We start from the raw sequence: 12,976 nt of genomic DNA, 5'->3' as shown, positions 1-12,976 counted from the left end.
TGGGAAACACCCAGAGCTGTGTTTGCTGTGGCACAGGAGCTGCTCTGCCCCACCCAGCTCTGTGCCCCTTTTCCATGGAATCACCCTCTGGGCATTCCTTGCCTCCAGCCAGGGCATGGTGTCATTTGGAAAAACACTTTGTGGCTTTGTGTTGTTGTGCTCTGATTTCTTGACTGTAAATAAGTCTGCACATGCTCCTTGTGCAGTTCATTCTGTGATCCCAGACTTCTGTTCTCCTTAACAAATTGGTTTGTGCAGGTGATTTCTTCTGGAATGTATTTATTTCACTTGTATCTTTCTGAGAAATGCAGAAAATATAACATGGAATGTGGAACTTTAAAACACAGCTTTTTATAACCACAAAGCAGAAGTTGTCACACAATTCCAGAATGGTTTAAGTTGGAAGGGACCATAAAGATGATTTATTTTCACCTTCCTGCCATGGGGACACCTCCCACTGTCCCAGGCTGCTCCAGCCCCAATGTCCAGCCTGGAACTGAACATTCCAGGGATCCAGGGGCAGCCACAGCTGCTCTGGGAAAGGTATCTGAAAGGAAACCTGCACAAGATTTCTTTTTGCAAGTCTGACAGGATTTCTCATGAAGTAAAATTCCCTGGCAGACCAAGACTTTAGAACACTTTACTGCCCAGAATCCTCCAGCAGCCCTGGGAGCCTGGCCCTGCCATGGCAGCACACCCACTCATGCCTCTAACTTAGCCCTCTGCATTTTTCCCATGCCAAGCACACCCAGCTCACAAACACAGGGAGGAGAAGGGAGGCAGAATTATCACCCACTATTAATGTTAAAAAAATGTTAGAAGAAATTCTTTACTCAGAGGGCAGTGAGGCCCTGGCACAGGTTGGACATTGGGGGAGCAGCCTGGGACAGTGGGGGGTGTCCCTGCCATGGCAGAGGTGGCTCTGGGTGGGCTGTGAGGTCTCTTCCAAACCAGTCTGGGAATTTATGATTTTTGTTTTGGGTATTTTTTTTTTTTTTTTTTTTTTTTTTTTTTTTTGTGGGGAGCAAGGAAGCAGTTGGGAATGGGGATTCAATTTTTGGCCAGTAAAATGAGAGTAAGGCTTGTGCAGGGGTTTGGAGGTAAATGGCTTTAACTCACTGCCCTCACTTCTGGCTCTGGGTGAGCCAGGCTGCTCAGAATCCTGGAATAATTTGGGATGGGGCACAGCTTCCCTGTGCCAGGATCTCCCCAGCCATACAGGGAGGAATTTCTTCCCAATATCTGATCCAGGTGTGTGCCAGTGCCCACAGAGCTCCCTGACCCCAAACATGCATGGATTGCTCTGGAACCTGTTTATGCCTTTGTGTCTGCTCCTCCCTGTCCTCTGCCAACCCCCAGGAAAATGAAACCAGTGTGATTTTCATTGTAGATAACTTCTGAGATGTTTATCCCTGTGCTGAGGAAGGGCTGAGACGGGATAATGAACATGGAGACAGGAATAGAAGCTGGGTGTTGATAGGAAAAAGCAGCATGTCTGGAGTGGGAGTGCAGGGATTACACAGAGCACCTCCAAGGGCAGCTGTAAACCCTGCCAGGGAGGGGAGGGAATGGACTGGGTTGTTCTTATTTATGGCTCTTAGGGGGTAATTTTATCAACTTAGAGAATTCCCAACATACTTAACTTCACATTCATTTTCCTTCCCTGATTGTTCTCTTGGCTGTTGTAGTTATTGCTGCTTTTGGTGACTTGCCTTGATTTCTGCTTCTGTGCTTCTCTTCTGTGCCTTACCTATTCCACTGCATGTGGAGATGAAATTTTGGGGCTAATTGAGTCATTCTGTGTTCACTCTATTTCATATATTTTTTGAATTCTCTGATTGTCCTTCCAGCCCCAAAAATGTTCAAAAAATATTCTCTGTCACATTTCTGTCCTTGGGCAGTGCTGGAGGATCTGTCAGGTGCTCTTGGTGTTTGGGACTTGAGGTCTTTAACTTTAGGTCTTGATTGAGCACCTTGTCTGCAATTTTAGAACTCAACTTGCAGAATGTGAGCCCTGGAATCTGCAGCTTCAAGGGGAAAGGTGAAAGCTGAGGAAGAAGAGCTGACCCTGCACTGCTCTGAGCCCTTTGCTTTCATTCCCAAAGTGCAGCAGCACCATGGATCCATGGAATGGTTTGGGTTGAAGGGACCTAAAACTCATCCAGTGCCACCCCAGCCATGGCAGGGACACCTCCCACTGTCCCAGGTGCTCCAGCCCCAGTGTCCAACCTGGAACTGAACATTGCAGGGATCCAGGGGCAGCCACAGCTGCTCTGGGCACCCTGTGCCAGCCCTGCCCACCCTGCCAGGGAACAATTCCTGCCCAAAATCCCACCCAGCCCTGCCCTCTGGCAGTGGGAGCCATTCCCTGTGTCCTGTCCCCTCCATTCCCTGTGTCCTGTCCCCTCCATTCCCTGTGTCCTGTCCCCTCCATTCCCTGTGTCCTGTCCCCTCCATTCCCTGTGTCCTGTCCCCTCCATTCCCTGTGTCCTGTCCCTCCATTCCCTGTGTCCTGTCCCTCCATTCCCTGTGTCTGTCCCTCCATTCCCTGTGTCTGTCCCTCCATTCCCTGTTTCTGTCCCTCCATTCCCTGTGTCCTGTCCCTCCAGCTCTTGGCAATTGTCTCTCTCCATGTTTCCTGCAGCTCCTTCAGGCCCTGCAAGGCCACCCTGAGCTCAGCCCAAAGCTTCTCCTGTGCAGGTGAACAATCCCAGCTGTGCCAGCCTTTCCTCCCAGCAGAGCTGCTCCATCCCTCTGCTCATCCTGCTGCTCCTCTGGGCTCTGCAGCAGCTCCAGCTCCTCCCTGGGCTGGTGATTTTTCCCTTGTTCTGTCTGTAGCTCACCAGGGAGTCTCAAAGGGAGGACAGGAAGGGAGATAAGGCAGCAGAAAAGCTGCCCTCTGATAATATCAGAACATCAAATCCGGGACTCCCGAGGTGTTGCAATGATCCTGTCCCAGCCAAGGTGTTTTCACGTGGGTACCAAACCTTCCAGGAGCCCTCAGTGGGAACATTGCAACACTCAGGGTTCTGCAGTGGAGCTTTTGTAACTTGGCCTGGTGGTTTCCACATCATCTCAGGGCTCAGCACACAGAGCTCTGCCTTCAGCAGCTCTTCCTTACCTGCACCAGGGGCAGTGGGAACTGGGGCTTTTCCTTTTCACAAAGTGCTTGAGTTTGGTGTTAATAACTCCAAGTGGTTTATTTTATACACTGAGACCTGGCCTGAGCGGGAGGAGGGCAGGGCTGGATGGGATTTTGGGCAAGAATTGTTCCCTGGGAGAGGCTGGGATGGAATTCCCAGATTTGCTGTGGCTGCCCCTGGATCCTGGCAGTGCCCAAGGCCAGGCTGGACACTGGGGCTGGAGCAGCCTGGGACAGTGGGAGGTGTCCCCATGGCAGGGGTGGCACTGGGTGGGTTTTAGCATCCCTTCCAGCCCAAACCTGTTTGTGATTCCATGATTGGGTGCACAACCATGCCCAAAAATCATGATGATAGTGACAAAGTGGAACATACTAGGAGTGATTTCTTCGGGGTTTCAAAAAGGCAAATGACGAACATTGTGTGTATCAGAATGACTTAAATGTTTCTTTCAAATCTGGAGGACAGTGTGCAAACATTCTTTTGTGAGGTGTTACATTTCTCAGAGCCACTTGGTTTGTTCATAGCCAAGGCTCCAGTTCTTTTGAAGGGTGGCTTCTGAAGTCATTTTCCCTGGCTCTCAGTAATGTGCAGGTGGCCTTGAGGAGGGCAGTCAGAGAGATTTTTATTTGCTATTTTCCTCTCCATGGGCTCTGGGGGCTGGAATGTGCCCCAGAGGTGCTGCAGTGACCCAAGGCTGTGCCAGGAACCTGCTCTGCTTTCTTATCAGGAGCTGCAGTTCCCTGGCATGTGTGCACCTGTTTGTGCTCAGGTGATTCATGGCCATTCCTTCCAGGTGAGCATCCCCACCTCTGCTTTGTGGAGTCACACCTGCTCCTTCCACATCCAGAGTCTGCAGGATACCTGACAGCAAATTCCAGGGCAGGGCCAGCATTTAGGATGTGCTCAGTGTGGTTTTTTGGGCTGAGAGGCATCAGGGCTGCTTGTGATCCTGAAGTTCTGTGTGCAGATCTCTCATCCCATCCTCATGGATGGAATTCATCCCAGAAAGGGTGGCCAGGCCTTGGGAAGGGCTGCCCAGGGGGGCTTGGAGTCCCCATCCCTGCAGGTGCCCAGGGATGTCTGGATGTGGCACTCAGAGCTCTGGGCAGGGACAGGGCTGATGATTCAGTCACAGGTTGGTCTGGGTAGTCTTGAACTGCTTTTCCACCTTCAGTGGTCCTGGGATTTTTAACTGAGGACTTCCAAGAAAAGTTCTAAGAAATTGTCTTAACTTTGGTAACTTTTACACTGGGGTAACCTAAGAACAGCAGAGAGTTTGACTTTAAATGGAGATTTAGCAAGTAAACCCCCTAAAAATGGAGAATAGTCTTCATGTGCAAAGTTTTATGTAGTTAAATATTGATGAAATCAGGTTTTAAACTTAGCACACTGCTTTTTTTGCAGGTGCTCCTTAAAACTTGGTACTTCTGTCATAGCCCTGTGTTAAAACAGAATGAACTGAAGGCACTTAAGATTTTGACTGCATTATAATTTTGGAGCTGAATGTGCATGGGAAAGTTCCAAGTAGGTTGTGAAAACTTCAATTTAAACTTCAATAATTACTTGAAATGGTGATGAGGTTTTTTTAATGGTTCTTAATTTAAAAAAACCCCACACAAATGAAAAAACAACTCCCACTCTCCACAAGAAAAGACAACAAAACCCCCACAAAAACCTGTGTACTGTGCTGCTTTTTTGGGAAATGCTTTGAAACTGGGATCCAGGTGTCCCAGAAAACGTCAGGAATTCAGGTTCCACACCTGCTGCCTGCTGCTGTGTCTCAGGTAAAACCCTGACAGCAGATTGCTGAGCAAGCTCCTGGTAGGAAAAAGAAACACAAACCAACCCCTGACAAAACCCTGCCTGCTTTATGAGGCTGGGAAAGAGTTTTTAATAAGGCAAGAACAATAATTAATTCACAGAGTTGCTTTGAAGAAGCTTCCAAATGAATCCTTGCGATGGGAGGAAAATCATTTTCCCAAATCAGTCTCTACATTTCAACCTGTGGGGGTTTAGTGGAACAAAAAACAAGTTGCTGAGCTGAGGGATTTGTTTTCCATCTCCTAAGAATCAGGAATGAGGCAGTTTTCTTGCTAATTAATCAGGAATGAGGCAGTTTTCTTGCTAATTAATCAGGAATGAGGCAGTTTTCCTGCTGCCTTCATCCCAGCCCATTCTGGGAGCGTTCTGCTGGGGCAGGAACATTTTCCATCCATCACTTGGAGTGGGAGCTGCATGGAATTACTGCCAGTGGAAACTATGCTGCAAGAGGCTGGGCAGCAGCTGCCCTGCTCAGCTCAGCTGGATTTTCCATGCTCCTGCTAATTAGCAGAGGGAAGCTGACTAATTGCTGACGTCACCTCTTTCCAGTCCAGCTTACATTTTGTTCCTGACTCCCTCCAAGCATGTGGGACTCTGCTCAGGAATTCTCTGTCACACACACAGGATGCTCTGAGAGGTTTTTTTTCACCAAGGGCTGGGCTGCCTTTGCTTTATAAACGCTGTGTGCAGCATCCAGGGCTCCTGAAAATCCCAGGATTTCTGCTGGAATCGTGGGGAAAATGCATTTCCGAAATTTCCATTACACTTTCAGCTCACTCATTGCCTGCCTGGCAGATGGGGAGGTCTTCACCCAGCCAGAAACAAGGGTAGGTTTGGTGGGGTTATTTTATTTCCTAAAACAAGAATGGGTTTGGTGGGGTAATTTCATTTCCAGAAACAAGGGTAGCTTCAATGGGGTTATTTAATTTCTAAAAACAAGGATGGGTTTTGTGGGGTTATTTAATTTCTAAAAGCAAGGATGGGTTTGGTGGGGTTATTTAATTTCTAAAAACAAGGATGGGTTTTGTGGGGTTATTTCATTTCCTAAAACAAGGATGGGTTTGGTGGGGTAATTTCATTTCCAGAAACAAGGGTAGGTTTATTTCCAGAAACAAGGCTAGGTTTATTGGGATTATTTAATTTCCAAAATCAAAGTTAGGTTTAGTGGGGTTATTTAATTTCCTAAAACAAGGATAGATTTGGTGGGGTAATTTCATTTCCAGGAACAAGGGTAGGTTCAATGGGGTTATTTTGTTTCCAAAACCAAGGATAGGTTTAGTGGGGTTATTTCATTTCCAGAAGCAAGGGTGGGTTTATTTCCAGAACCATGGATAGGTTTAGTGGGGTTATTTCCAAAAACAAGGATAGTGTTGATGGGTTTATTTAATTTCCAGAAAGAAGGGTAGGTTCAATGGGGTTATTCAATTTCTAGAAACAAGGATAGGTTTATTTCCAAAAACCAAGGGTAGGTTTGATGGGATTATTTAATTTCCAGAAAGAAGGGTAGGTTCAATGTGGTTATTTCATTTCCAGAAACAAGGATAGGTTTACATCCAGAAACAAGGTAGGTTTGGTGGGGTTATTTCCAGAAAAAAAGGTAGGTTCAGTGGGGTTATTTAATTCCCAGAAACAAAGATAGGTTTGGTGGTGTTATTTAATTTCCAAAAACAAGGATAGGTTTGATGGGGTTATTTCATTTCCAAAAAACAAGGGTAAGTTTGGGGGTGTTATTTCATTTCCAGAACCTGGGGTAGGTTTGGTGGGGTTATTTCATTTCCAGGAACAAGGGTAGGTTTATTTCCAGAAATAAGGGTAGGTTTAGTGGGGTTATTTCCAAAAGCAGGGTTAGTATTGATTGGGTTATTTCATTTCCAGAAACAAGGGTAGGTTTGATGGGGTTATTTCTGGAAACTCCACTTTGGAGGGTTTGGCCTTGTAAGGAAATTCCAGTTTGCCATAAAAGTTTCAGAGCCTGGGATTCTGCCCCAGCCTGCTCTGATGGGAATGATTCCAACTCTGGGAATTATTCAGTTTTAGCTCTGTGTGGTTGGGAAAATTAGCTCAAGTTTTCCCTCCAGATTTCTTGGATTGTGTGGTATATTCTGAATTTTTAGCAAATATTTAATTCTAATTTTGGTAGCAAGATCCACTAATTTGTAATCTGTTTGATACTTCTCCTGGGATTTTTTATTTTTTTTTTCTGGTAAAACTACAAGAAATCCTTTGGGTATGTATTCAGCTGATTGACAATATAAAATAAATAATAAATAATGCAAATATAAAAGAATATAAAATATTTATCAATCCTGATACAGTGAGCTGTTACTGCTAGGAGACCTTAAGGGCAAAAATAACTTTTTTTTTTTTTTTTTTTTTTAGTGCCAAAGTGACATTTCTGACCTCTATAATTGCATATTTAAATAAACAAATATTTTTTAAAAACAAAACAAAAACCAGATTTCTCTGGGTTTAAATATGGAATGGGAACTTGGAAATGCAATTTTTGGGTGTATTTTCCATGGTTCCATCTCACCTTTGAGGCTCCCAAACACCAGTTCTGTGTGGGGAGGCTCCTGCTCCTGTCTCAGAGCTCATTCTAAAGAAGTTGGAAAAGCAGATCAGCTCTTTAAAATATTTTAAATATTTTAAAATCTTTTAAATCTCTTTGAAATAGAATGATTTTATACCCAGCTGTGGGCAGTGTGTGTGTAGTGGAGCTTCTCAGGGAGGGAAATGAAATTCTGAATTTATTTCTGCCTTTTTATGTAATTTCCCTGTGTTTTTTCCCCTCTACTAATTCAAAATATTGTAGTAAAAACCCCTTGATGAAGTAATGTTTATTGTGGCTTTATCCTGAGTTTCTAGGAAGCTTTTAGGGAGAGAAAACACCTGGAAATTCTTCAAATTTGAATCCTGAACCCATTGGAATCAAACACTTGGGAAGGGTCTGGCAGCTCCTCTTGGGTCTCTCCTTTGGCCTGGAATCCTGTAGGAAATTGGAAGCACTTTCCATAAATTAAATTTAAAATAGCAGGAGATGTTCATGGACTTCATTCTGTGTGCTGAGTCACTGAAGAAAATCACATTTAGCTTGAAAATCAGGATTTTTTTTCATTTTTCTCTATTGAAACTTTTGTTGGTTCCCTTGTTGTACATTTGGGCAAAGACTTTTTTTTATGGTTTTTGGGTATTCATTTTCTAAGAAACATTTCAGTATCTTACTCTTGCTAAATCAGGGTGTCTTGTCCAGCATTTATTCCTGATAATAATATAAAAAGTGATAATATCACCTATTAATGATAATAATGATAAGTGATAGAAAACTTCATTCTAGAAGGAAAAAAAATAAATGAAGCTACAAAATAAATGAAATTTCAATAATCAAGAGTGATAGCTTACCCTCATTAGCAACTTTTCAATTTTATTTCATTTCTTTATTAGTGTTTAATACTGATTTTTCTCTTCTGCTCCTTTCTCTCCAGGCCAAATTTGAATCCCTGTTCCGACCCTATGACAGGGACCTCACCTTTCAGTATTTTAAAAGCTTCAAAAGAGTGAGAATCAACTTCAGCAACCCTTTGTCTGCAGCAGATGCCAGGATCCAGCTGGACAAGACAGAATTCCTTGGAAAAGAACTCAGACTCTATTTTGCTCAGGTAAAAAAGTTTCTTGGGATTAAAGATTTCTGGGTGTTTGGAAAACTTTGGGATAACTGGGTTGGAAAGATGATGGGAGTTTTGGGAATTTAAGACTTTTTCTTACACTGGGGTTTGTGCATGTTTCTTCTCAGTCTTCCAAAGTAATTTGCTTCCTTTGCTAGAGTTTCTCTCAAGTTTTTGGAAATCTGGGAATTGTTTCAAGTATTTATTCTCTCACCATCCCAGAATTCCTTCATGGTCATTTTTTGTCAGATTAAAGAGATAATCCAAGGTTATTCCAGAGCTCCAGGGATTTGGAAGCTGTTGGTGCTTCCCATTTTCAGATAACCTTGACTGGGAATGAGCAAATTCCAAGATTTTAAAAGGCTGGGAGAGGCTGGGTGAGCTCTGCCAGCAGCCAGGGACTCCCTGTGGGATCCAAGGTGTGGAGCTGCACGTTCCAGGCTTGGAGCTGCACGTTCCAGGCTTGGAGCTGCACGTTCCAGGCTTGGAGCTGCACGTTCCAGGCTTGGAGCTGCACGTTCCAGGCCTCTGGAGCTGCACGTTCCAGCCCCTGGAGCTGCACGTTCCAGGCTTGGAGCTGCACGTTCCAGGCTTGGAGCTGCACGTTCCAGGCTTGGAGCTGCACGTTCCAGGCCTCTGGAGCTGCACGTTCCAGCCCCTGGAGCTGCACGTTCCAGGCTTGGAGCTGCACGTTCCAGCCCTCTGGAGCTGCACGTTCCAGCCCCTGGAGCTGCACGTTCCAGCCCCTGGAGCTGCACGTTCCAGCCCTCTGGAGCTGCACGTTCCAGCCCTCTGGAGCTGCACGTTCCAGCCCCTGGAGCTGCACGTTCCAGCCCCTGGAGCTGCACGTTCCAGCCCTCTGGAGCTGCACGTTCCAGCCCTCTGGAGCTGCACGTTCCAGCCCTCTGGAGCTGCACATTCCAGCCCTCTGGAGCTGCACGTTCCAGGCTCTGGAGCTGCACGTTCCAGGCCTCTGGAGCTGCACGTTCCAGGCTCTGGAGCTGCACGTTCCAGGCTCTGGAGCTGCACGTTCCAGGCTTGGAGCTGCACATTCCAGCCCTCTGGAGCTGCACGTTCCAGCCCTCTGGAGCTGCACGTTCCAGGCTCTGGAGCTGCACGTTCCAGGCTCTGGAGCTGCACGTTCCAGGCCTCTGGAGCTGCACGTTCCAGGCTTGGAGCTGCACATTCCAGCCTTCTGGAGCTGCACGTTCCAGCCTTCTGGAGCTGCACGTTCCAGGCCTCTGGAGCTGCACGTTCCAGGCTCTGGAGCTGCACGTTCCAGGCCTCTGGGGCTGCACGTTCCAGGCTCTGGAGCTGCACGTTCCAGGCTTGGAGCTGCACGTTCCAGCCCCCTGGAGCTGCACGTTCCAGCCCTCTGGAGCTGCACGTTCCAGCCCTCTGGAGCTGCACGTTCCAGGCCTCTGGAGCTGCACATTCCAGGCTCTGGAGCTGCACGTTCCAGGCTCTTTCAGGGAAGAGTATTTTGTTAGAATTTCAGATTTTCAAGGAGGAACATCCTGTCGGAATTTCAGATTTCCCGGGATGAACATCCCATTGGAATTTCAGATTTTTAGGGAGGAAAATCCCATTGGAATTTTGGATTTCCTGGGGAGAACATCCCGTTGGAATTTCACATCCTGTTATAATTTCAGATTTCCAGGGCAGAACATCGTGTTCTAATTTAGATTTTCCAGGAGGAGCATCCCATTGGAATTTCCCTTGCAGGATTTTCCTGTGCCTGGCTGGTGCTGCCACCCTGAGTGCTGGGCAGGACACGACATCCCTGCCCCTTCCCAGGCAGTTTTGATCTCAATTCATTTGATCTCATTGAATTTTCTCTCATTGAATTTTCTCTCATTGAATTTTCTCTCCTTTCTCCCCCAGACTTTGCACATTGGCAGCTCCCACCTGGCCCCCCCAAACCCAGACAAGCAGTTCCTGATCTCCCCCCCTGCCTCCCCCCCTGTGGATTGGCAACAAGTGCAGGATGCCACTCCAGTCATTAACTACGACCTCTTATATGCAATTTCCAAGCTAGGACCAGGTAAGGAGGTGTAAAAAATAGAATTTTTGTTCAGCAAAACACCTCAAAACTTCCTGAATGTCTAAAACTTTTCCAAAAAAATTTTATTTCTGTTTATTTTTATTTCTGTTTATTTTTATTTCCATTTATAGTTTCTTTCTATTTATTTCTATTTATATTTTTTTCTATTTATTTATTTCTATTTTTATTTCAATTCATTTTTATTTCTATTTATATTTTTGCTATTTATATTTTCTATTTTTATTTCAATTTCCATTTCTGTATTTCTCTTTATATTCTTTATATTTTCTTTCTATTAATATTTTCTTTCTATTTTTATTTCTATTTGTTTTTCCTTATATTTTCTTTCTATTTATATTTACTCTTTATTTCTATCTCTATTTCTGTTTTTATCCCTCTTTATATTTCCTTTCTCTTTATATTTTCTTTCTATTCATATTTTCTTTCTATTTTTATTTCTGTTTATTTTTCTTTCAATTTCCTATTTATATTTTCTCTCTACTTCTTTCCCTGTAACTTTCTTTATATTCTCTTTCTGTTTATATTTCCTTTCTTTTAATATTTTTATTTATTTTTATATCTCTTAATAATTTCTCTCTGTTTTTCAAATTTCTATTTATTTTTATTTCTGTCTGTTTTTATTTCTGTTTGCCTCAGAGGAGGAAACTGCTACTGAGTGTAGGAGGAACTATCATTATCAACCTAAAATTATTGGAATTTAGAGAATAAATTCCTGCCACTCCTTTCCCCAGTGATCAGTGATCACATCCCTTGATTTCCTTTTCTCCCATATTTTATACAATTTTTCCATGAAAATTGCTGCAAATTAATTTTTCCTTAAATCCAGCTCAGATTTAACCTGTGTGGAGCTGTATTATTAATTTTAGGGGAAAGAAAAATTATCACATTTAATAACAGGATGAAAGAGAATAAAACCTATGTCAGATTCATTTCATATGAATGCCAATAAAATTTTTATTTTAAATTTTGTTATAATTTTAAAATATAATAAATAATAGCATATAAAGCATATATAATTTTATTATATTATAATTTTAAAATATATTTTATATATAATTTAAATATCCTCTTATATATAATTTTTATCTATTACAACTTTTACCTACAAATTTAATATAAATATAAGAAATTATAAAATATAGAAAACACATCCTTAAATTACAATCTTTAAATGTATTTTTATATATAATTTTCAATGCCCTCTTTTGTATATAACTTTATTTATAATTTTTATATAGAATTTGTATATCTTATTATTTTATATGTAATTTTTATTATATTTTTCATATAATACTTGCATATAATAATTTTATATACTGTTGTTTTATATATTTTTATATGTAATTTTAATATATTAGAGTTTTTCTATATTATGATTTTTATAGCTTATAATTTTAGATTATAATTTTTAAATAAAATTTTCTATATATAATTTTAACACCCTATTATATATATAACTTCTTATTTATTATCATTTTAATGTATAATTTTCAGATGTTATAATTCTATATGTAATTTTTCATATTATAATTTTTATGTTACAATTATTGCATTTAATAATTTTATGTATTATTATTTTAATGTATTTTATATATTATATTTGAGATATATTACGATTTCTATATACTTTTAATATATTATGAGTTTTCTATATTATAATTTCTATATATTTATATATTATAATTTTTATATAATTTTGATATATTATGATTTTTTTATATTAGAACTTCATATATTACAATTTTTATATATTATAGTTTATATATATAAATTTTTACACATAATAATTTTGATATTCTGGAAAATCCAACTCAAACCAGTGCTCAGTCAAACCCATCATGCTCCACTTGCTGCCTTTTACCCCTTCTCACTGCCCCATTATTTCCATGTCCCACCCCATTTCCATGTCCCACCCCATTATTTCCCATGTTCCAGCCCCATTATTTCCCATGTTCCATCCCCATTATTTCCCATGTTCCATCCCCATTATTTGCCATGTTCCAGCCCCATTATTTCCCATGTCCAACCCCATTTCCATGTCAAATCCATTTCTGTGTCCAACTCCATTTCCCATGTCCAACCCCATTTCCGTGTCAAATCCATTTCCCTGTCAGACTCCATTTCCCATGTCCCAACCCATTATTTCCCATGTCCCAATCCCATTATTTCCCATGTCCCAACCCATTATTTCCCATGTCCCAATCCCATTGTTTCCCATGTCCCACCCCATTGTTTCCCATGTCCCACCCCATTATTTCCCATGTCCCACCCCATTATTTCCCATG

General features: G+C 42.3%; 1 protein-coding gene across 19 annotated transcripts in view; it reads left to right on the top strand.

Annotated features, from left to right (window-relative positions):
- RCAN1 (regulator of calcineurin 1) overlaps positions 1-12,976 on the top strand; it is a 36,698-nt gene that overhangs the window by 20,390 nt on the left and 3,332 nt on the right. For 17 of the 19 annotated variants that reach the window (XR_008839832.1, XR_008839836.1, XR_008839844.1 and 14 more), the window contains exons 2-3: positions 8,447-8,620; positions 10,511-10,670. Coding sequence is in view for 2 of the 19 variants with exons in the window: in XM_056484737.1 (XP_056340712.1) it covers positions 8,447-8,620; positions 10,511-10,670 (334 nt within the window). In the remaining 17 variants the exon portion in view is untranslated. Of the gene's footprint in view, positions 1-5,529; positions 5,792-8,446; positions 8,621-10,510; positions 10,671-12,976 lie in introns of those variants that run through there. The other 2 variants (XR_008839849.1, XM_056484812.1) reach the window with 1 other exon arrangement.

The sequence above is a fragment of the Oenanthe melanoleuca genome, chromosome 1, assembly GCF_029582105.1.
Source record: "Oenanthe melanoleuca isolate GR-GAL-2019-014 chromosome 1, OMel1.0, whole genome shotgun sequence".
Taxonomy (NCBI): domain Eukaryota; kingdom Metazoa; phylum Chordata; class Aves; order Passeriformes; family Muscicapidae; genus Oenanthe; species Oenanthe melanoleuca.
The sequence above is the reverse complement of the archived record's forward strand: the minus strand, read 5'-3'. Positions and strand labels throughout refer to the sequence as shown.